General features: G+C 37.3%; 5 protein-coding genes across 7 annotated transcripts; 1 reads left to right on the plus strand and 4 right to left on the minus strand.

The window, feature by feature from the left end:
• Nucleotides 1–1,503: 1,503 nt before the first annotated feature.
• LOC103949301 (2-keto-3-deoxy-L-rhamnonate aldolase) lies at nt 1,504–2,998 on the minus strand. The gene has a single exon (XM_009360417.3). It carries the CDS (start codon nt 2,700–2,702, stop codon nt 1,623–1,625), a length of 1,080 nt encoding a protein of 359 aa, XP_009358692.1. The 5' UTR covers nt 2,703–2,998; the 3' UTR covers nt 1,504–1,622.
• Nucleotides 2,999–3,178: 180 nt separating this feature from the next.
• Nucleotides 3,179–5,961, minus strand: LOC103949302 (MYG1 protein). The gene is made up of 7 exons (XM_009360418.3): nt 5,709–5,961; nt 5,425–5,571; nt 5,235–5,333; nt 4,860–5,051; nt 4,531–4,650; nt 4,311–4,382; nt 3,179–3,668 (listed from the first exon to the last, which is right to left on the minus strand). The coding sequence occupies exons 1-7, from the start codon at nt 5,940–5,942 to the stop codon at nt 3,441–3,443; spliced, it is 1,092 nt and encodes a 363-aa protein (XP_009358693.1). The 5' UTR covers nt 5,943–5,961; the 3' UTR covers nt 3,179–3,440.
• An 832-nt stretch (nt 5,962–6,793) lies between these two features.
• On the plus strand, nt 6,794–8,315 carry LOC103949304. The gene is made up of 2 exons (XM_009360421.3): nt 6,794–7,265; nt 7,658–8,315. The coding sequence occupies exons 1-2, from the start codon at nt 6,870–6,872 to the stop codon at nt 8,225–8,227; spliced, it is 966 nt and encodes a 321-aa protein (XP_009358696.1). The 5' UTR covers nt 6,794–6,869; the 3' UTR covers nt 8,228–8,315.
• LOC103949303 lies at nt 8,263–10,249 on the minus strand. Of its 2 annotated transcripts, none has more exons than XM_009360419.3 (5): nt 9,829–10,249; nt 9,629–9,708; nt 9,325–9,400; nt 8,892–9,017; nt 8,263–8,796 (listed from the first exon to the last, which is right to left on the minus strand). In XM_009360419.3, exons 1-5 carry the CDS (start codon nt 10,162–10,164, stop codon nt 8,728–8,730), a joined length of 687 nt encoding a protein of 228 aa, XP_009358694.1. In that variant the 5' UTR covers nt 10,165–10,249; the 3' UTR covers nt 8,263–8,727. The 2 variants fall into 2 exon arrangements, with proteins under 2 accessions (XP_009358694.1, XP_009358695.1); XM_009360420.3 differs by having other exon boundaries at nt 8,895–9,017; nt 9,829–10,244.
• A 2,260-nt stretch (nt 10,250–12,509) lies between these two features.
• On the minus strand, nt 12,510–20,358 carry LOC103949306 (serine/threonine-protein kinase BLUS1). Of its 2 annotated transcripts, XM_009360422.3 has the most exons (21): nt 20,142–20,358; nt 18,946–19,200; nt 18,723–18,847; nt 18,565–18,609; nt 17,876–17,957; nt 17,711–17,779; nt 17,346–17,516; nt 17,179–17,244; nt 16,945–17,013; nt 16,764–16,826; nt 16,265–16,614; nt 16,030–16,166; nt 15,822–15,916; nt 15,706–15,744; nt 15,569–15,628; nt 14,185–14,286; nt 14,023–14,074; nt 13,865–13,920; nt 13,574–13,638; nt 13,422–13,473; nt 12,510–13,178 (listed from the first exon to the last, which is right to left on the minus strand). In XM_009360422.3, the coding sequence occupies exons 1-21, from the start codon at nt 20,313–20,315 to the stop codon at nt 13,125–13,127; spliced, it is 2,181 nt and encodes a 726-aa protein (XP_009358697.1). In that variant the 5' UTR covers nt 20,316–20,358; the 3' UTR covers nt 12,510–13,124. The 2 variants fall into 2 exon arrangements, with proteins under 2 accessions (XP_009358697.1, XP_009358698.1); XM_009360423.3 differs by lacking the exon at nt 15,706–15,744.
• Between the last annotated feature and the right edge of the window lie 4,269 nt (nt 20,359–24,627).

Below are 24,627 nucleotides of genomic sequence, written 5' to 3' on the forward strand. Positions count from 1 at the left end.
TGCACTATTGTGGTTGCATCTTTTACAAATTTAAAATTCACGTCTCAATTTCAAAAAATGCTTCAACAACATAACAACCAAATGTAATACATATAAAATTACTAAAAGTAAATTAAAAATTTGTTACAAACTTATCATTCCAATTCCAAATTCCCTCAAGAAAACATCCACATACAAACTAAATCTTTAAGTTGACAAATTGGTATGGTAATTAGCAAGAGCAAGATAGTGCATTAGGCAGGGTGCACATAATTAAGAAAAAGGTTAAAATGCAATAATCCACTTTATTTGGGAGATAAAATTTCTTAATGCTCCACAACCTATATGTTCTAGGAGATTAAGTGCATATAAGCCAACTATATGGACAAACACTTGCAACGCCATTTCTTATTCGTGGTAAACATGTCAACATCCTCTCTTTGACTTGGTCGGTTTTTTTCCATTTTGCCTACTGCCTCCTTGTTTTTGACCCAAAAAGAGTCGGCATTCCACTCGTCGCGGAAAATTAATCCCTAGAAAGAGTCGGCATTCAACTCCTTGTTTTCAACATTTGCCAAGCTTATTCCGATTGATTAGAGTGCGTAGAACGAAAATAAGTGTACGAAGATCCTTATAAAAAAAAATATACTTCTTTACCTCCTATCCACTCTTTCTAAGAGCATCTTTAATGGGGGCTTTGTCCTTTATGAGGTTACCACATTTTCAGTCTTAACGAGAAATTTCATCCTTAATGAGCTGGAAAATAAAGTTAGATCAACTACTAGGACTAGCAACTTCCTTTCTTAGGTAGCATAAAATTGAACTACATCTAGCCCAAAAAACCAATGGGTCCTACAAAAAAAATAGCAACACATGTGAGCAAAATTCTATCCCTCTCCTCCACTTGCGAATACACTTATACTCTCCTTTTATTAGTTTTTTTAATTCTTTTTTCTTACTTATTTTTTTTGCAATTTGGCTAATTAATGATTGTTTTACATTCCATAAGAATTAAATTTTCAAATTGATTTAACGTTCATAGCCATTCATGGGTGAAATTTTCAAATAATTTTTTTTTCAAAATTGTATGATACTAACTTACCAATTGGTGCTAGGTAAGTTGTTGTGTTATACATGAAAATCAAATTATTTCAGAAGGCAAAGTGGGGATTTGCTTCTTTCAACAAATGAGATTGAGATAAGGAAATCTAATCCAACGAAAGATTCATTAGTAATGAAATCTAACTGTTTCACAATTTGAACTTTTTAGGTTGAAGGGTTCATAAAAAAAATTAAGTTAGCATGTCCAAAAATCAACTTAAGAAAAGCTAACACAAACAAAAAAATCATCGTTTAATCAGTTCACTACAAAAGAAATATATAACCTCATATAAAGTTCGAAAGATATAACCCCTCATTAGAAGAGATTCTTTTATAAAACCCTAAAAATTTCTCGAAGCTCCAAAATGAACTATATTCATTATTTTTCCATCCACTTCTCAGTGGAATGCTCTAATTATGTAATTTGGCCGGCAATAATAATATGACCTTTATTATGAAAACATCCGTGGGCCCAATACAACTACAAAAGAAAAAGAAAACGAAAAATTTACAAAAAAATATGTTTTCAACAACCTCCCTTTTCATTCACTCCAGTACTTCTCATCAGCATCCTTCTCATCCTCCTGCTCATCATCTAAACCGTCCATCAAGCTCATCTTGAACCTCTTCACGTCCTCCACCGCCGCGCCCCTAAACAGCCCAACATCAACGGCTCCGGACACCATGTGGTATCCACGTGTCCCCAAATCGCGGGGCCCATCGTGGGGCATAGCGAACCCGGCCAAGTAGGCCCCGCCCTCTTTCGGGTCGGACCCCAGCACTGCCTTCTCGGCCACCTCCATCATCTTCCTCACCTTCTTGTTCGCTGGGTCCCACAGGTATCCCAAGCTGGCGCTCAGATCCAACGGTCCCATCTGAATACAGTCGACCCCATCAACGGTCGCGATGTCCTCCGCGTGCTTCACGCCCTCCTTGCTCTCCACCTGGCACATGATCAGCAGCTGGTTCTCGTAATTACTCAAATACCCCTCGTCGATGCCGTAGCTGGAGGCGCGAACGACGGTATGGGCGGATCCGCGGACGCCGGCGGGAGGGAAGCGGCAGTAGGAGACGGCCTCCTTGGCGGCCTTGGAGGATTCGATCATGGGGAACATGATGCCTTGTGGGCCCAGATCTAGGGCTTTCTTGGCCCAAGTTGCGGAGGTCTCGGGCAAGCGAAGAATGGCGGGGGTTTGGGTGGCGGCCAAGGCGTGGAGGCAGGAGAGGGCTTCGGGTATGCCACCGTGGCCGTGCTCCATGTCGACGACGACGAAGTCGTAGCCGGAGAGGCCAGCAATCTCGGCGAGGGTAGGGGAGAAGGAGAGGAGGAAGAGGCCGTATAGGGTATCGCCATTTTGGAGGCGGGACTTGAGGGTTAGTGGGGAGGGGGAGATGGAGGTGGTGGTGGTGATTGTGGTTGTGGCGGTGGAGGAGTGGTCGGAGGAGGCGGTGGATTTGATTGAGAAGGTGGTGGGTTTGGAGGTGCGGTTTAGGGTTTTGAGTGGAGATATGGAATTGGGTTTGATTGGGATGACGGAGAAGCTTTTCCTGAGACCTGGTGGGGTTGTTGATTTGGTGGCTCTGACTGTGGCGGCGGCGGCGGGGTAAGTCAGTGTGGCCATGGTTGCCGGTTGGGATTTTGGGTAATGGGAGAAGGCTGTAACTTTTCACTTCACTGACTCGTGAGCTACTGAGCTGTGTGTCATGACGCAGATTAATTTTGGGTGGCAAAAGAGAGGTTGTCACGTGTGCACGTGCATGTTGGACTCTTGGAGCTCTCTTACCGTCGAGCATGTATTCAACTGTACTCAACTCAAGAGTCTGTGAGTATGTAATCTAGCTAAATGGCCGTAGTTTGCTTCGTTTCATGAAAGTCTTTCTCGTTTTAGGAATTATTCCCGTCTTTTCGGGTGACGGGAATTGGGGTTTAAGTTTTGTGTAACCCATAAAAAGCTAAACAGATACATACATATATATATATACATATATATATGCTCAACTGGATTCAGCTAGTCGCGTGGATCTAGGAGCTAGTCGCGTGGAGCTAGGAAGTTCCTTCACATAGCGACCAGGAGCTAGAACCGCATCTTCCAAGTCATTGACAGAGAAACATCAATACAATTAATGTCTTCCACAATCCATATACCAGTTTTTGATTCTGTAATAGCTGAATAAAATGTTTACTTAATTCAACTTAATAAGGAAATTTATCGTCAAATACAATATCAGAAAACGCAGTTATGAGCAAAATTGGTCCCGATGAGAAATAGGCTAAAGTAAGAGAAATTAGCCAAGACGTAGCTGCAATGCCCAAGATTTTGTAAGCTGAATTAGTAACACGCCAATGCAAGTCAATCTGCTCAATCAAACTTCAAACTCGCTTTCGCCATGGCAAGAGCACCTTCATAAGTTTGATTTCCTCCGATAAATCCGCTCATGTGAACAAAAACACATCCGGGAATCCCAGCCTCCTTCGAGAGCTCCTCATCCCTAAGCCCCCGCCATTTTGATGCAAGAGCCTTTCGGCTCTCAAAACTTTCAGGAGCAACGGCCACCGCCTGAACTCTCCAGTGTTTGCTCCTATCATCCTGCATATCATTTTATTGTGATAACAAAATCAGGGCTCTTCTCCAGATAAAAATTGCAGACCTTATTAGCTGCATAACTAAATGGAACGTAAAGGTCACAGAAAACATTCAAATTTTATTCTAGGTATGATGGGGAGATATCATACATTAGAAATGAGGCCAGAAAGCCATGCAAGTATACACTACGCTCCAAATGATTCCAATAGCTCTATAAAGAAGCTAAAAATATTTCGGACTTGCAAGGAAAGAACTTGCTTGTTTACAGGCAAACAAGTTTCCTAATGTCAGTACTCTCTTAACATGTACCAAATCCAATGTTGTGACTCAGTTTCCTAATATTTTCTTTGCGCATCATAAAATCACGAGCAGGAATTTCCTGAATTTCCTTTCTAACACCTAAATGCATTCATACTTCGCACATATTAATGGAAGGAAAAATTATAGGGTAGTGCTATCCACACACCCGTTTTTACTTATCACTCACTCCTCTCACTTTTCGGCCGTTGGATCGAATGAATTGAAGAAGATCAATGGCCAAAAATTAACAAGGATGTGTGGGAGGTAAAAAATGGGTGTGTGAATAGTACTATCCAAATTATGTTAAGAAAGAAGAGAGCATGGACACCAGATAGATAATGGTACCTGATAAAGAACATATTTGATGGGCGGCTCAATCTTCATCTCCTCTTCAAGTTCAAATAAATGAAGTTTCCACTGCAGGGAATAAAATATATATATAAACCACTCAAACAGTTGAATGTAATGAAGAAATTGTAAAACTAATAGCATTAGACAATGATTTGAGAAAACTTAAACCTAAGAGTATTTAATTAGCAAAAATAATACACCGTTGCATACTTACAGGGCAAAATCGATTCATAACCATGATTTCTCCACTAGGATCAACACTCCATCTTGCTAAGAGACACTCCATTACAATAGACCGTGCTGGTAACCATGATTTTGCATGAAAACGGACACTCTGAAATTGGAAAAAGGACCATTAAAAAGGGATGCTTAAAATAAATCCCCAAAACACCCAACCTCAACAAAGCTTTAATCCCTTCTATTTGGTTATGTGCTCGATTCAAGACAAATATATTGCATAAGAATGTTAATGTGAATTTATTAATGAAGAAGTAAGGAGAATATTCCATATTTCTGTTGAGTCTTAACAAAAGAAAGGCATACACTTAAAAACTCGCTGCCCGCCAGTTCCATTGCTCGTTGAAAGGCTTCATTCTCCTTTTCAGACGATTGATCGGGATCTATCCAATCCAAATTCAACCTGCCTACCCTTGAAGACAAGTGTGTATTATTCACATATCTTGGAGGCTGTTCAGTATCATACTGATTGATCCCATTGTCTACAGCATCAATTGCCTGTTACAAGTAATCACGGCAAAAATGGCATCCTTACAATGGTTTTGTTCTAATTTATAACTTAACAGGTTTTCAGCATCAACACATCCGTTCAATTTCAAATAAAGTTAAAAACTTAAAGGTAGCACGGCCCCATTCTACTTTCACGTAGCATAAGAAGAAAAATGCAGAATTTAGTAGTACCTCCATAAAGCTTTTGTACACAGCCAGGAATAACCTATGCACATCAAGGTGACCTTCATCGACCTGAAGCTCCTTCGCTATTATTTCCTTCCCGAAATGCTTCAAACAGATTTGTACACAAGAATAGTTACGCATTTGCAAATCCCATTACTTAAATCCCTAAAAAGATATGACCTTTAGAAGCACATACCTTGTAAACCAGACCAGCACTACTCAGCTTAGTCTTAAACCCATGCCCAAAAACCTCCTCGAAACCCTTCTGGTGATGATCGTATCGATCCCGACTAGGATCATACACACCCCCAACATCAAGCACAGCATCCAGACCCTCCAAAACCTAAAACCCTCAGACAAACAATAACAACGACAATAAGAAATCACAAATTGGTTTCAAATTTCAACCAAGTAACTTCATTTATCATCAATTTTCTCGGGAACCAAACAGAAAATGGAAAAGGGATGAAAAAAAAAAACCTTGGGGTCGCGGGTGCGGACGATTTCGGCGTTGGAGAACTTGTCGGTTAGGCGAATCATGAAGCAGCCGAGGGCTTCGTCGCAGTGGAAGCTACCGTTGTGGGTCCCGACTCGCTTAGGTGAAGTGGCGGCGGCCATGAGAGAGCGGGATAGGTGCAGATGTAGGCGGTGGTAGTGGGCGGGGAAGGCGATAGGGAACGTGTGCTTAAACCCTCTGCCTACTAGCGGAAGCATGCCTTAGCGGGGAATTCAACAGTCGGGAGTTATGTCTACTAACTTAATTATTAATTTTACCATCTGTTAAAAAATTATTAATTTTACGGATTTGGATCCTCTCCTGAATATAGGAGGCTAAGCCTCTTGAATAAATCACACGGGTCGTTGAATTTTAATTCAATTGCTACAAACAGGGAATCTCTCTAAAAATTATAATAATTGTAGTTGTTAGATCAAAATTTAACAGTCCGCGTGGTTTGCTTAGAAGGCTCAGCCTCCTAAGCTTAGGAGATGATCCAAATCCTAATTTTACCATTAACTTCTTAACAATATATTGAGAAATGCTAAGAGTCAAAATGTCCACATCAAGCAAGTGGTCATTTACCGCAACGGTGGAAAGGTGTTGTGTCTATGCATAATGGCGTGGGTTCAAACCCTCGTCGATGATTAATATAACATCTAACCTACTAACGCTATCGCTCGACTCAAAAAATAAAAAAATAAATAAATGTCCATATCAATAATAATAGTAAAAAAAGACAGTAGTAGCATTTTCTAATCGAAATACCAATCTGCTAGGAAGGGTGAACGGGCTTCAAAATAATTTTAATTAATTATGGAATATTTTTATTAATTTTAATTGGTTTAAACATTTATTATAATTAATTGTTAATTGTGTGTCCGTTACAATTTGTCTTCTATCCTATATTTTTAATATTCGTGTCAACATTACAAAATATTGAGCCAAATAAAAACTTTTAATCACTTAGCGTTGCAAGACCTTGCCTTCTCCAATTTCAAATAAGGATTTTTTTTTTTTTTTTTTATGTCAACTCCAATTTCAAATAAGTAAATGGTAATTAAACATGAAAAGTTTGAGGTGAGTGGTGGGTACTTCATCAAACAAAACACGAGATAGGATAACAAAATCCTCCAGTGACCACCATGCCCTCAACCATCAAGCTCGTTTGGGCACCCTCCACAAACCCCACATCTCATCTCCTCCCACCAAAACTCCTCACCCCATCAGAATCCTCCTCTGCACTCTTCCCCCGAGCCTCTCCTCCTTCCCCACCTCATCGACCCCTCATAGCAAAATGCACGACTGGCGGCACCGCTGGAGAGGGCGGCGGCCTGAAGAAGGCACTGAGTGGCATTGTGGGAGAGCAAGTGGAGGAGCTCCTGAAAAGAGAAGAGAACAGGGAGTTGCTCGATGGGTTGGAAAAGGCGTCTCAGAGGGTTGAGAATGCCAAGAGAGAGCTGGCTGAGATTGAAAGGCAGGAACTTGAGGCCAAGCTTGTGAGCGATTACATTACCCAACTTGAAAGCAGAGCTTCTGAGGTTCTCCCTCTTTCCAATTCCCAATTTTTGTGGGTTTCCTGAATTGGGTTTTTGTTTTAGGTGCCTTATTATATTTCCTTGAAGTTATTCAATTGATAATTATTAGTAGCGCTTCAAAATAGTCATCGTGCACTCTGTCTGCCTTATCTTATTATCGGGGATGACTATTTTGGAGTGTTGATATCAGCTCCCACTCGATTGTTTGTTTAATTTGTAAGTGACAACGGTCAGCTTAATTGTTGAAAACATTGATTTGTCCTTTGATTCTGTTGAGTTGTTAAGAATTTTTTGTTTCTGACTTTAACTTTTGTTCAAAGACAATGACAATTGACGTGTTATATGTTGTTGGGCATCTGTTCCTGCTAAGATTGTTAGCTGTGTTTGCATTGAAGATTGCAGAATGTCAAAAGGAGATATCAGAAGCGAAATCCATGGTTGAAGAAGCCGAACGGACCCTCTCACAAGACGGGGATCAACTCGGAGACGGATATGCTTCTGCAGAGACCGAAAATAAGGAGATAGACAAGGATAAAGAGAGATGGCAATCGATCAAGGCAGCTTCAGTTTCCGCCCTTGTCGGCACTGTTGCCGGATTGCCCTTCTCCTTCACTCAAGTGGCAAGCATTTCCGAGCTCATCCTCCCTCTGGGAGTCACCTTCGCTAGCTGCGCTCTATTTGGAGTCACGTTTCGATACACAATGCGAAGAGACTTAGACAATGTTCAACTCAAGACCGGGGCGCCTGCAGCCTTCGGTGTTGTCAAGGGGCTTGCTACACTGGATGGTGGAAAGCCCTTGGAACTGAATGCTGGTAGCTTCGTATCACACGCTTTTGATGGAGCGATTTACGTATCTCAGAGTCTTTTTGTTTTTCTTTCTGCTGCTGTTGCTCTGGACTATTGTTTTAAGACGGGGCTCTTGAGTCCCTTTCCTATCAAGAAATCTGTATCGGGATCCAATTAACCGAAAGATGTACATACTTACGAGAGACACGATACTTTGAGCGTTATTTAAGATGTTGATGATAAATAAAATGATTATTTCATGATCTTGTACTTCATCTTCATCTCTCATTTCCTAAAACAAAATAACTTAATCGATAAACAAACCATGGCGCTTTGCCTGCCAGTGTCGGTAAAGAAAAGGCATCTACACTCTCCATCATGTGAATTCATCTTCGTCATCAGGATGTTCTAATTCATATCGGTGTGCAGCTAGTGACATCGGACTACACTTCTTGTATGGTACCTCTCGACGCTTCCTCATGCGCTGAGCTTGCAGTTGCGGCTGTCTTTATTTTAGTAAAAGATGACTATCTAACATTCATGATACTTTGTAAGGCACAAGGCTGCGTTCTGAAATTCAAGTTGCTTGCATCAAACTCTGACCTTCTAGTGTTTCCTTCTTTCATTTTCCTCTTCATTCAAGCGCTCATGATCTTTTAAGGGCCTCTTCGGAACTCCCTAATCATCAATCTCATTTCTCGATTGTTCATCACTGGATGGAAGGTTCTTATTTCCTCTTTTCTTCCCCTGCAGATGACGTAAAACCGATTAAGCTTGTGTCAGACATGGGTACAATCTACCTACAATTTTCAAAACTGCTATGGAACTTAAGTAGTTAATACCACCTCAGAGGTTCCTTGATACCCACTCCGATGATCTTTCCTACTACTTGTTGACGAGAGATGCTTTGCAGCCTCGTTAAAGAATTGAAAGCCCTGAAGATCTCCATTTTTAATACTTGTTTCCAGCTGCAAGGGAAAAAATGTGGAATCGCAGAGAATACGGTTACATGATGTGCAAACAATTGAATGAACTCGCAATCAAAATGCCTCAAAACCATTAGTCTAGGAACTCTAGAGCTTTCCCAACAACATAATATTACATGACAGCATATAGTTCCATCCATGTTGCCTAGCAATATATTTCTTTTCCATTCTGTAACATTTCACCGTTCATTTGAAAAGGTTCCGTTAAGAGACTCAAACATACACTCTATTGAACCCCAACAAGTCATAAAGGTTGAACCGGGTAGAAAGAATGGTCGCGAACTTATACCTGGACATGAATAATGCAGAAAACGATGCTAGCAATGGGCAGCCAGCTCTCCTCAGGTGACAACGACAAATTCGTCCTAACAAATCACGGGCAAGTCACATTAGTGCCCAGAATCACAGATACAGATAACCAGAACAGAAGCATAAGCTCAACAGTTTGTTGATCATTGGTATGACAGATTTTCCTCATTTGTCAAAAACTGAAAACGATAAGCACACAAGTATGCAATACAACTGCTCAATTAAACAACACCAGAGTATGCAAATACAATGCAAGCATTCAATCAAGAGTATGAGAGTCAAACCTCAGGTAGGGAACCAAGTACACAAGCGCATACACCGCATACCGCCGTTTTCCGGTATCCAACCAAGCAAAAATCCAACTCTACAATTATTCAGTCCAACCCAACAAAAATTAAAACAAACCCAACAAACAAATTCATATAAATAATCAAAAAGTTCAAGAATTTGAAAGAAAAATGGGTTTTTTGTTTGTTCGTTTTACCAGCCAATTGAAGTAGGGAATGAAGCTGATGACGCCCATGACGGCGAACCTGGCATAGGTGGAATCCATCGCCGAACCGCCTTCGGCATCGTCATCGGGAGTGCTGGCGGGAAGCACCAGAGACGAGAGCATGCAGGCGCCAATGGCGGCGACGAACGGCGCGTCGTTTGAGAACTCCGCTCTGCAGGGTCTGTATCCGGTGAGCTTTTTGTTCTTCTTACTGTTTGGGTGTTCGCTGGTGGAGAGGAGAGAGGGTCTGAGGCTGGAGAGCTGAGGAGGAAGCGGCGGCGGCGGTTTTAGAGAATGGAGAGTGGAGGAGCAGTGGATTGCGGCCATGGCTTTGGCTTTAGCATGCGCCACTACACTCCACCGCCAATGTAATCTCGGCACAGCTGAATGGCGGCCGCCTCGAGTCTCGCGCGTTTCAAACTACACGTCGTTTAGTTTGATTGACCACACTAATAATAAAAGAAAACTAATGAAAATGGTTTGAAAACTTTTAAGTTATAACGAAAACGGTAAAGTAAATAGTATTAAGATTGACTTTTTAGTGTAAAAATATGGTTTTTCATTAAAGTGAACAGTACCGCGAGCTTTTAGTTAAAGTTCCCTAATAATAAGGGAATGCTGCCTACACACTCATTTTTACTTTTTATAATCTCTATCAATTCACGACCATCAAATTAAATGAATTGAAGAAGATCAATGATAAAAAATTAACAAGAATGTATAAGATATAAAAATGAGTGCTTGAGTAGTTGTGATATCCTAATAATATCATGAACTTACCTACTCAAAGTCACAATAACAATGTCTCAATCTAATTATTTTGTTTTTTAACCTTCTCATGTGCTAATACTTGATTTTTGTGTTATAAATCAGTTGGGTGAATTGCCAATTTAGTTCCTAAATTGTCACCTCAGTGAAAATTAGGTCCCTAAACTGTTTTTTAAGAAAAATCAGTCATTGAATTATAAAAATCTGCCAATTACATCCCTAATATTATACTTGAAGCTACTATATTCAATTTTTCGTCAATTTAAGTCACATTACTTGCATGTGATACACATTGGAGGGTAGATTGGTAATTTTATCATTAAAAAAATAGTGTATCGAGTTAACTTTGGATGGTGAATTGATAGTTTTTCATAAAGAAATAGTGTAAGTTAACTTTGGAGGGTAAATTAGATGTTAAATTCACAACCTATATGAAATGTTAAGGGCTTATAGGCAAGAAAATTATTACACTCTAAAGTATGTCAAGTGACTTAAGTTAATGAAAAATTGGATAAAATATCTTTGAATATAATAGTAGGGATGAAATTAGCAATTTTCAATGAATTTGGGGACTTATTTTATCGAAAAAATAATTCAGGGATCTAATTTTTACTCATGTGATAATTCAAGGACTAAATTGACACTTCATTCTAAATCAGTTTAAACTCAGCTCAAGCTTGCATCTTGTTTGACTATTATATTTGAGTTTTTATCACTAATAGCCAAAATTTAATACCTAATTTCATAAATGTCATTTTTTTATAAAATTTGTCAAAAATAACAAAAAATCCACTTAAATAGACTTAAATACCCTTAAAATTAAAAACCAAATAAACATAAGAATAACATAAGCTCTTATAAGTGGTGGAATATACCCTTTTAAGACTAGCATCCAATATCTTCGTTAACACAAGTTCTTATACAAAATTTTACTCTAAAAAATTGTAATATCTTTATTTTATTGTTGTTTTGTAATTTCAGAACAATGTGTTTGAACACTTATGATTAAACACAAAAGGAAGTCCTTCTGATTAAACACAAAAAGGAGTCCTTCAACATGCATGACACTTGAATTTTGTTTTGGTTTTAATAGTTGGAGTTAGTAATGTATATCCTTAATTTAACTTTGTCCAAAAATTCTTCCCTGCTGGAGCGGTTGAGTCGTTTCGTTACAACTCCCACCAGAATTTCATTGACCTTCCATGTTCAATGAGTTATAAACTAATCAGAAATTGATCTCCACAAGTTTGATACTACCAACTCTCCTTACGGTTTCACAATTTGAATAAGTAGTACGAGAGATTTATTTAAGTGTTTTGGCTTTTATATGTAAATGGATTTTGAATTTTGAGGGTATTTAGGTCCATTTATTTGAGTTTTTTTTTTATATATTTGAAAGTTTTTATAAAATGTAACATTTATGAAATGAGGTATTAAATTTTGACTTTTAACGATAAATACTCATTATTATTATTATTATTTTATTATTATTATTATTATTATTTAAGTTTAGTGATAGCATTAGTATGTTAGAAGTTAATTGTTAGGGAGGAAGGAAAGTCGATTAAAATCGAACCCGCACCCAGATACAAAAACCTAAATGCTTTCCACCAATTTTAATACGAGTTTGTGAACTAAACAACTTAAGCTTAAGTACTCCACATTTACAATTTGAGATGCCCTGAGAGAGTTTCCTTAATTCTCCATATTTTCAAGTTAAATTAGCCCAAAATCTATGAATTAGAATTTAACACATCTCAAAGGTAAATATTAATTTTAATACATGAATTATTTTGATTCTTTGTAAAATTTATAACCCCATCACGCCTTGTAGTATAGGAAATCATAACTTCTATGAACAAATTAAAATAAAGCAAATGTATTAAATCCCAAATTGATAATGGTTTCGATGAAGTAGATTTAGTATATATCAAATAATAAATAAACATTGTGATCAGAGAAAGGCTGAAATGCCTCTATGAGTCTTCCCGGCTCCCGAAAGGGGTGGAAAACCATGACTTGCCACTGGTTGTTCCCCCTTTAAAGGAGAAGAAAAAGAAAAAAAAATATTTGTGTTCTACAGCCATCATATACAAGCTCATAAAATCTGTTTAAACATTTATAAATATAAAATAAAATGCATCCCTATTAACTATAAAGCACATATAACCTTCTCTTTTCCTTGGGATCATGGCTACGATCATCACTGCAGGGAAGGACCTAATTTTCTGTTTCCAAACCACACAAATCACATCATGATGAACCCGTAAACTCGCATATTACTCATCTGGATTCTGAAGTGGCTGAAATCCTTGAGGAAGGAAACTTATTACCTACAATGGGAGGAGATCCAGGAACAGCAACTTCTATCCTCTCGATGCATTTACCTTTATCGGCAGCCATAAACAATTCCCATTCAGCAAAGAGGAAAATTCGTTGGAGAGAAACGGTCTACAGCTTGTGGCCGGATGTACACCGTGGATTCCTTTACACCAATTACACCTTTGGGTCACGCACCGTCAACTTCTTTCTCCATTTTCCTGCCCACATACAGCATTTAGCTGTTGTTGCAACTGTCAAGCGATAACCAACGAATTAATGATAACATAAACGCAAGCAAACAGAGGGATATAACATAGAAACCCATCACCATCAACACTTTCAACTCACAACGTACCAATCCTAACCGTCCCATTTCTAAAATTCCCACTCTAGGCTCAACCACAATATTATAGAAATGTAATTGTTTTTTTCATCATTCTTCAAGCGTATTTTAAGGCGAGAATTCTGTTATTAAGAACTCTTTAGCAACTCACTTGATTGTGTCTCATCTTTTCAGCATTCAGTTCATCACTCAAGTTGCTCATCCTGGAAAGAGAGAAACATCGGCCAAACTTGTATGAAAGCAGGAAAAATAAAATAAAAAAGATTCTTCCAAAGTACTCGGTTTAGACTTGGGATGACTAACCTGGCTTGAAGCTCCGATACTTTGGCGAGCAATAAACGCTCCCTCTCAGAAATTGCAGTTTCAACCTGTTGGTTGGACAAATTAGAGAATGTTACAAACTCTACAAAGATAATGACTGACTAATCATTGATATACAAGTCCAATAGAGTTTTAGAGTAAGGCCACCACCATAAGGGACAGACTAATCTATCATTTGGAAAAGAAAAAAAAATACCAAAGGGAAACTGTTGAGAAGCTAATACGATGCGTTATCTTTATATCAGAATTGGGAAAAAAATAAAATATACGTACATTTCCATTGTTCTCAGAACTGCGAGGCAATGGAGGTAACTTTCCATTTTGAGTAGCTGAAATAAGAAAAGGAGGTACCTTACTAACTAGTTCAATAAAAATCTGTACAAATACACAACTCATATCTAGTATCATACTCCCACAGATATATCACTCACCTTCTACTGCCTCAGCTGGTTGCAAGCTGTTTAGCAAATTCATAATAATATCCTGCAATCAAAAGAATAAACAAATTTGCACTAAATTTGCAAGCCGAAGTTTTAAAATCAATTTCTTCAAGTCTATCCACAATCTATGTTGCACCAGATTTGCTCTTTTACCTGTTGAATCAACGTCTGTTGAAAAAGATTCTGAAGCTGAGGCAGGAGAAGTGATGCAGGTAAGTTGCTGTTGTTGAACTCCTTCATTGACAGAGTGGCAGGCTGAAACATAAAGAATGAAATCACATAAATAAAGGACAAATAAGATTTCAAACTACCGCAGAGGCAAAGTAAGTAACTGAACCTTCTACATTTTTGTCATAGCACAAAAAAAACAACTATGTTAGAACTAAGTGAATATAGAAAATGCGGAAAAATCTAAGATAAGATCTAATATTGTTCATCAAATACTCCCATGAACTCAGATATATTTGTATACGCACACCTATAACTTAGATATCCCAGTTATTGATGAGAATGAAGTTCATGGTTGAATCAATATCTAACGGCTGGGATTCAGATCTCATAAAGCAATCTTCTTTTATATAAGGGTTTTTTTTTTTTTTTTTAATCACAAATGGTCCCTGATGTTTCGCCAACTCCTAATTCTAGTTTTTAGGTTTCAAATATCAATTTGGTCATCCATTTATTGACATGCTTATCAATGTTGTCCCTCCGTCAGATTCTGTTAAAAATCCGTTAGTTTGCTCACATGGCGTGCATGTGGGGACCATTTATCCAATGAGATGGTGCCATGTGGGTACAATAAATGGTTTAAAATTTACAAAATTATGAAAAACTAAATTCAAATAAGTAAATTAGAAACCCAAATAATACACATGAACCGCTGGCCAAACCACCCTACCCAAACACCACCTCCGACGACCCCCCACCCCTTCCCAACAGTCCTCTTAGACCACCATGGAATTCAATATCATTAAAGCCATCAACTTCTTGACCGCCATGACCGTCCCTGTAGAGCTCACATATGATAATAGACTTATTGGTCACAGATGAAGTGGGATGGAGAACCAGGTCTTGGTTGATTGATGTGTGCGTGGGGGTGGCGGGTGGGTTGCGGCCCAAAATCTGGGTTTTCGGTTTTGGGATGAGGGTCAGGGAATGGAGTGGTGAGTAGGAGGGGGAGGAGGGTTGAGCTGGGTGCTGTAGGGGTGGGGGAGAGGCAGGTGGCAGAGATAGCAAGGGGGATTTGTTTTAGTTTTTTAACATTTTATTTATTTTACTCGCTATTTTTTTTATTTAACTTTTTGTGGGTTTCTTCTGCATTTTTTGAAAAATGGTAATGGACAAATGGTCCCCGCATGCACGCCATGTCAGCAAACTAGCGGATTTTTTTTAACGGAATCTGGCATAGAGGCAACATCAATGAGCATGTCAATATACAGACTAGAAGTAAGAGTTGACGAAACATCAAGGATTATTTCTGATAAAAACCTCTACGGAGAGAGAGAGAGAGAGAGAGAGAGAGAGATCACAAACAAACCATTTGCCTGTAGTCAAATACCCAATCACCAACGCTAGCAGACTTTCTCAGAGGTGATCCCTAAAATAACAAAACAGAACATGATTTAGAACTAAAAACATTTACTTGAGAAAGGTTAAGCAAAACCAGCTACCCACCTGTGAAGATCGACGAGGTACTGGACTCGATGGAATATCCTATGGCAATCTTTTAAAGTTAGTGATTATAAAAAATAGAATAAGTAATTAAGCATAGCATAATAATAAAGCTTCACCTTTACAAGATCCAAATTTTCTGATGTCACTGAAAATCTCCCCCTGATTTGCACCAAATTAGCCTTTGACTTGTCATCCAAAGAATCTCTAAATCCTATTAACGGTAAAACAATTGGCAATAAGAATTCCAAGCAATAGGGCACATAATAGTTGGAATAGTTGCACTGTTGATTTTCATCTTTAAAACATAGTGAAAATAATCATTACCTCCAGAAGATTTTATAGGAGCTGATAAACTGTTTGCTGAAGCTCGATTGGGAAGCATCAGTGGACCACTAAAGCTTGGTGTTCGTCGTACTTCGCATTTACCTTTATCAATTACAGGTTGATTTTCATTCTCATTCCTGAAGATATCAAAAGCATAAGGAACTTATCCCACGAGAGAGAGCGAGAGATGAAACCAAAAGCTTACATTCTGGAGCATTACTCAACCATGACAAACCTTTCAAAGATGCGGCCCCTTTCTGATACTGAATGACCAAGTCCAGCACCAGGTGTGAGTGGACCACTCTGCGTTTGACGACTTTTCACAATAAGAGGTTTAGGCTTGGCCTGCACCGTGTCTTTTTCTGATGTAGATGCTGTTGCCTCAGAGCTTGATTCATTTGTCTTCCAGCCTGTTTTCTGCTGGCCAGCAGATTCCAATAAATTACTTTCAAGATCCTTGCCCTTTTTGTTTAAGCATTCAACCTGTTGTGATTCATCACCATTGATTTCTCCTTTGTAATCAGTCCAATATGATTCATTATTTTCGTTCAACTTCCCCAAACTGGAACGCCAACTAGTTTCAATCTGCTAGCATAAACAAAAAGGAAATCACCTTTCTGCATAATAATCATACTTCTAAAAGCAAAAGGCCAGCTGAGTGCAAATATAAAACAAAATCTTAAACTGCAGTTAAAAGAGTGACAAATTTCTAAAGAATATAGCAAACTGTTGACCTTATCACCACTAACGGGTTTAAATTTTTCATCTTCATCCATCATTTCATCATCATCTCGCACCTAGCATAAAAAATGAAAGATATTAATTTAGAAATACACAAAAACAAGGAAACCCCCCAGAGATACTATCTTTATATGGAACATGCTGATACTTGCTAAATAATAAAATGTGTCATACCAGGGATGCTTGAGCTTTTAAATCCTCAACGTCAAAGTTCCAGGCACTAACTCCTCGCTGGTACTCACTCTGTAAAGAAAGAGAAAATGACGCCACTAAGGATTACACCAAATAATTTCTTTTACATCAATTAGTTACCATGCTCAAATTACTGGACTCTGAATGTGAACATCTGTGACCCTGTTTAAGTCAATTTTAGGTGAAAGAATAACAGCTTGAAGATACATATCACACCTGTGACATTGCCTCTTGCTCTGCTGACGGCATTTTCTTTAAAGCCAGTTGTGCTGCATCTTTAAGCTGTGATAGTCCAATACTTTAGCAATTCATGAAACAGGCATACTAAAACATATGAAAGACTGAAAGCAGGGAAGCAATATAATAAAAGTGTGACAGCTAACCTGGAGGGCTTTTACACGATTCCAAAGAGGTGGTAAGTCCATAAACAATTTCTTTATAGAAAGCTCTGGAGGTTTTGCATGCTTGAAAAAGGAGTGTTTTAATAATTTCTCTGCTGTTGGTCTCTTTGTTTGATCTTTTACCAAGCACATTGCAACCATTTCTTTAAAAGACTGATCACAACTGGAAATCCTCCAATTAGAATATTATTCTGTAATCGAAATACAATACAAGGCAACTACCAGAATTGAAGTCTTTGACACTTATATACCGATTAATGATACACAATGCAGTAACAAATGTTTGTTTACCTACATAAAACAAATGTTTGCAACAATGTCACTCTATCTAGAATGAAAACCAATACCTTAGAGAACTTTTTATCACGTTCATAATCAAGTCCTGGAGGGGCATTCTGTATGGTCATGAGAAGAACCTACAAAAACAAACAAAAAGAGTGGCACGTCAGAGGTTTCAATGAAGAAGCACCATATAGGTGTGCAGTGTAGTTATACCCTAGTAACACAAGTACCTTCATTGGAGGGTTATTTGAAAATGGTGCATGACCATGGGCCAACTCCAACGCCGTTATACCAAATGACCAAATGTCAGCCCTGAACAGTTATCATCCAACAGAAAACTAAGAAATAAGCACATATGACCCCCTTTTTATTATATTTCAAATTATAAAGTACTGAGCAAAATGTGTCCCTTGCTCGAGAAATCAAGTGACGAAGGTAGCTTACAAAGCAGATAACATATTGAACACTTGCAACAAAAATGTGATTTCCTCTGTTTATCTTATCATGAAAGATTAAAAGATGTAGAAAAAGAGTTATCCACCACCCACCCGCATCCCCTTGAATAGGATTCACAAGTCATATAACTATCTATAATTGATATGTGCATAGACATATACGTATAGATCTAACATGTTAAAAGGCACAGCTTCTATATCTTGTTATCTAGTTATCAGCTCAATATATATGGCACAGTGGCAATTATGAAGAAACCAAAAAAAAAATCCGTAATAAACAGCTCTGATGCTCAGGGTAGGAAACAAATGTGGAGCTGCGATTTGTGAAATCATGCATATTAATACGGAAGCTATGTCTCTGTCTCCTGACGAGGAGAAGAGATTTTAGGTGTTCACAAGCCTGGAGCCACATATTATTAGAAGAAAGAAAAAAAATTTAAGTTACTACATCAAATAAAACTCACTTGGAATTGTATCCACTTCCTGGTTGCAATACCTCCGGTGCCATCCTGGAAAGCAAAACATAAATCCAAATCTCAACTACATGGATTATAAAGCAAGCAGTTTAACATGTGGTACCAAACAGGAATTAAGTAATAACTTCTGTGGCACTAAAACTTACCAGCACGGCGTTCCTACGAAAGTGTTTCTTGACCGTTGTCTATCAGCTGCCTCAAACATGCAAGCTGAAACACCAAAATCAGCAAGCTTCACCGCCCCATTACTATCAAGTAAAATATTTCCAGCCTGCAGCCAAGACATTAGCACAATCAAAAAGTGAGATCCTCAGAACAAAGGTATGAAAACAAAGCACAATGAATGATTACCCACAAAATGAAACAAACCTTCACATCTCTGTGAATATGACCTTGTTTATGAAGGTAAACCAAAGCCTTGAGGGTTTCCTTAAGAATAGAACCAATCGCCGACTCCTCAAACCCATCTGGATATGCGATTTTCATGAGGTGCAAACAAGAACCCTCTGCCATAAACGGCATGATCACCCAAAGGTTTCTTTCAACGACAAATGAACAAAACGCCCTCACGACATTGGGATGATCCATTAAGCTCATCGTCTGCGCCTCCCTCCGGACATCCTCCTACAAAACAAAAAATCCGAAAACGGGTTACAAATCCGCCACAGTATAAAAAAAAATAGAACTTGGGTTTTCTTCAACAGCATTCATTCCAAAAAAAATTACTTCAGCAACTAAGACAATAGCATTTGCAAAAGTTACGATTTGCGCTCATCGATAACGACAGTTGACAGGTTGAGGATCATAACCATATATACTCATCCAAATTAAGGGTGTGTATTCAATTGGGATTTTGAGTGATTTTGATTTTTTAATGAATCTAGGGTATTCAATTGGATTTTAAGTAATTCTCTGAAATTCAAGATGCATTTAATTAGAATTTTAAGATAATTTATTAAAATCCTTAGAAATATGATGTATTTAATTAAGATTTTAAAATAGTTTATTAAAATCTTTAGAAATCTGTACTCAATTAAAATTTTAAAGAAGTTTATAACATTTCAAATGTATTCAATTAGAAATTGATTTTAAAGAATTTGAGAAAGTTAGAGGAATTAGAGAGAATTGGAGAGATTTCATAATGTATTTTAAATATCCACAAACCTCGCCTCTCCTGTGGGATTTCGAGGAAATTGAATCAAAATTTTATATAGAATCTCTACAAATCAATTAAACTATATAAAAATCCATGAATTTATAAATCCATTAAAATCTCTTAAATTCTCAATTGAATATACCTAAATCCTACACCAATTCAAAAAATTAAAAAAATTAAAAAGCAAAAAACTTACGATTGCTCACTAATTTCACATTCTCAAATCAACAAATCAAGCATTCAAGTCAGAAATTGAAGTCCAATCTCAGAACAAAGCAAAGATCTTAATTCCAACTCAAATCTAGCTTCAATTATCAACCAAACAACTAAAAATTATTCACAATAGTCATTGAAAACTACAAAATTTTGGGATTTAAAAAAAAAAAATCGAGACTAGTAAGAAACTGACGAAATTGCTATTGCAGCGATCGAGATCCAAGCACTTGACGGCGACGACTTCATTGAAAGGGAGATAGATCGCTCTGTAAACCGTTGCGCTGGCGCCATATCCGACCTCTTCCAGAAGCTTGTAGTCGTTCGGATTCGCCGAGTGAGACCTCGAATTGCTCCCCATCCTCCCCATCTGCTCGAGGACTTGTGCTTCAGCTATGTCGTTTTGAGGCTACGGGCTCTGCGTTTCGATTGTATTACATGGACTCGTTGACCGCCATGAGAAGCGATTGAAGAGGAGCGAGAGTGTAGAAAGAGAGAAGCGAGGAGCAGGAACTTGGCTTTGTGTTTGTGATGAGAGAGAAGTGATGACGTGGCCGAAGTGCTGAAGGGTGAAGGGGATGCTGACACGTGGACCGGTCATTATATAAGGGACGGCGGGGACCCGTGCTCGTTTCTTTTGGCCTTTTGGTAATTTTGCTTTTTTTATTTATTTTTTGCAATTTTTTTACTGGGTGAGCTGTTAATAATTTTGTTGCTAATTAAGTCATTATCTGTAATTTCGAATAAATTCTGATTTTTTGGAATTACAGTTTTGAATTAATTATTTGTCTTTCTTAACGAAAAACAAAGGAGGCAAGTGGCCCTTTTACAACAGTAGTGAAAATGTGTTGAATTTTTGCATAATAGCATGAGTTTAAATTTCGTTGGTAACTAATCTAACAAAATCTATCGTTTGATAAAAAAAAAAAAACAAAAGGGATTTGCTACTTTTCATTGATTATTAGATTAAATTGGTGGACATGTCCATCATTAGATCATTAAATTTCTAACTCATAATTGTTGTCGAATGAGTAATGTTTTTTTTTAGTACATCGATAGTTTTATACTAAAGGGAGGGAGAATTCGACAAAACTACATAATAGGTAGCCTAATTTAATATTGAATATGGTATCAAATGAGTAATATTACGTTACCACATATTTGTACCATCATTTGATGATCTCCTTTTCAACCACAAAAATCCGAAAACAAAATTGTCGGCAAGAAAACGAAAAATCACAGGGATGAAAAGCCATGGTTCTAAGCTCCTTGTGTTTTTTTTTTTTTTTTCAATCTTTTTGTGTGCAGTAGAGTTGGTGCATGTAGAGATGGGAGAGAGAATAATTGAAGGGGAATGAGGGATACGATTGGGGTTGCGAGGATCAGGAATTGAGATAGTTTAATTCAAAATATATGAAATTTAAAAACTCAATTTACTCATGTGCCCTTGTCCAACTCATACATCACCTAAAATAGTATTAAATTGTGGTATAAAATTTTGGTCAAAGTAGCATTACTCTTCAGCTACGACACAAACCACATCTTCTCTTTACTTGAAGTTGTCGAATTGAGGAAATCAAACATAAAGTGCATGATTAAATAATAATGCGTGAAAAGCTAAAAAACACAAACTCGAGATTACAAGTACAAATGTAAATACTCTTAGAGCACGTTTACCGTGCTCTTTTGCCCTGTGGACAGACTCCATTTGCAATCCAATCCCCTCCCAAAGTGGTGTCAACCCATTCATGCAATTGGGCTAAGGGGGAGCCCGTGGGAGAGCTTAGGCACAAGTCTAAGGCCTGAGCATTTGAGGAGAAGTGATGCAAAGCTAACGTTAACAACGTTATAAAAAAATTTGCGTCAAGCGCGTGCATAACACAAGCGCTTGGGGAGCGCGTTATCGATAAGATTTCAGGCGGTGGGGCCTGCGTTGCAGCCTACTAAGTAGTAGTTGAATCTGGACAGTTTGATTTCAAGATCAACAGTCTAGATTTTTTCTGTTTTAAAAATTAAAAAATAAGAAAAAAACATAAATGTTTCAAGGGGACACGTGTCACAATCTGGACTATGGGATTTCAATTTTTCTTGTTAAAAATCATATCCGAAATTATAAATAAAATTATTTTTTATTATTTTTGAACATAAAAAATACTAATATTTTATTATTTATTGTCATGGCTATTCAATTAAGGGATGGAGATGCAAAAGATAATTACTGTTCATTACTATTCACTGAAGGAAATTGAATTGCCTATTACCAAAGAGAGGCTTTACACATTGAAAGTGCTCTTAAATCACGTCCGCCACTCTATAATAAGTTTTGAACAATTGATAAAATGACAATTTAATTTTACAAAGTAAAAACTTAAATAGCTTTAGCTAGTGTGAGATGCCACCATATACCAAGTCACCATCACAATAGCAAAAAATGCAAAACTCAAAGAAATTGACGAAGATCTAGACAAGTGATGGACCATGTGGTTTAATCCCGATTCGGTGTACAATCTCGAATGGACCAAAATAAAATAAATTATTTGGTGAACATTCACATCTCATGGTATCCAGTTATCTTAATAGATGTTATAGGAATTGAATTTCATTCGGATTCAAATTATGAGAATTCTAGAAATCTTTACATCTTAATCATTTATTATGTATCGTGCGATAAAAAATTATTTGACTTTTTTTATTTAAAATTAAACACAAATAGTACCTAACGAAAACTAACCACACGATATACGATGAATGGTTAAAATGTAAGGATCTTTAGAATTTCCACAACGTGAATCCGAAGAGGCTCCTCTTCCCATGTTACATATTAGGCACAAGGACAAAAAACATTAAATGGAGAATAAGTTATGTACCTGTGTGTATATGGGTGTACTGTTTGTCTTGTATGTATCCTAGAACAAGATTTGGCTGCTGAATTTTCAGCAACCATTCCTGCTTATATTCAATCTCGGATGAACATTTGTTCAAATTTTAATTTAAAAAAATCAAAACTTGAATATATGTCCACCCGAGATTAAGTGTAAGCAAGAGTAACCGCTGAAATATTCAGCAGCCAAATTAATTCCTATGTCCTATGGGATTGTCAGCTCCTCAACTATTGAGCATGTTCATGTGTTTGGGGTTTCCCACTTGCTCGTTGTCCCTTTCCTCGACCAAGATTGCCCTTACTCGTCTTATCATTGTAAAGTTGGTCTTCTTGCCCATTTATTATATAGAAAAATGTTATGAGACTCTTTCAAAAGTGAAAATTTTAATAAATTTTTTGTCATCTTATATTTTTGGTATGATACTTATGATGTTGGTACTATAATTAATGTTAAACTATGAAAGGGTAGAGAGTGTATGGAAAGTGTTGCTTTCAAATAGAGCATTTATGTATTATATATGCACAAAGAATATCATCAATTTCCAACTTAATTAACATTAATATTAAAAGAGTGTCATAGAAGAAAGAAATTATTCATTGATGACTAGATCGGAGATATAATATAATTATAGTTTAGTCTTGATGTGTGTTTATTCCGTCAATTACTGTGATCAGCTGTCTAATTGACTAAGGATCCTCTTTGGATCTTCTTTGTAAGGATTTTAGGGATCCTTTAATTGTGTCCATTTATCATAAATTGTACGGTCAAAAATCATTTTAAAATTGAATACAAATAGTACCTGACAAAAACTAGTTGCACGATTTACGATGAAAGATTACGATTGAAGGATTTTCTGGATCCTCACAAAGAAGATCTGGAGAGGATCCTCATTCAAATTATAAGACCGTCGATTTTTTTTTTTTTTTTTTTGAACAAACGAGTTTTCTTCATTAAGAGATTGGGAAGTAGGCTAAACTTCACAATGGTTTAGCAATAATATGATTCAAATTCACCTTTAACAGGAATTTAATCTAAAAACATCTCACTTACAAGTGAAGAATAATAACACTAAATCGTAGTATTAAGTGGCAAGACCGTCGATTAATTAGATCTCTCTACATTAGCAAATTCACATCCTACTTTCTTTTTTTCTATTTTCATCATGCAATGTGGATTTTTAATCAGAACTGTCCCTTTTTTAAAGCTACCTTTAAAGATTATCTACACACAAAAACTAACTAATTTGCCAAAAGATTTTGATCCTTTTGGGGAAAGGAAAGGTTACGTCTGTATGCATGATCGGAGAGATTTTTCAATGTATTCAAAATATAGGACGGAACAATATATATTATTATATAATTCTTCTAATTATATAATAATATGTAATATTCTGCTCTGTATTCTCCTCTCACTAAAAATCTCTCCATAATTAAAGCCCGTACGATGAAAAAAGCACAAATAAGGGGGTGTTGGAATCTTCGAAGAGTGGATGAAACACTAATTGGTGTTACTCCAACTAACTTCCCCACAATAGAGATTAAATCCGTGATTAGATTGAGTTGACCCAATTCATTATCTTAAATGAAATTGATTCATACTTTGAAAATTGGAAATCATCCCAACTGTTCTTCAAAAGCCTTTTTTTTTTTTTTTTTTTTAACAAACGATATTATTTACATTAAAGATGAATGGTGGTCTTAATCTCACAATCGACTAACAATAATATGATTAAAATTCGCTTTTGGTGAAAATCGAACCTAAAACTTTCGCTTATAAGTGAAGAGAAATATCACTAAATCG

This window comes from the organism of the source record quoted next, unplaced genomic scaffold (assembly GCF_019419815.1).
Source record: "Pyrus x bretschneideri cultivar Hongxiangsu unplaced genomic scaffold, Pyrus_bretschneideri_v1 Contig3, whole genome shotgun sequence".
Classification (NCBI taxonomy): Eukaryota; Viridiplantae; Streptophyta; class Magnoliopsida; order Rosales; family Rosaceae; genus Pyrus; species Pyrus x bretschneideri.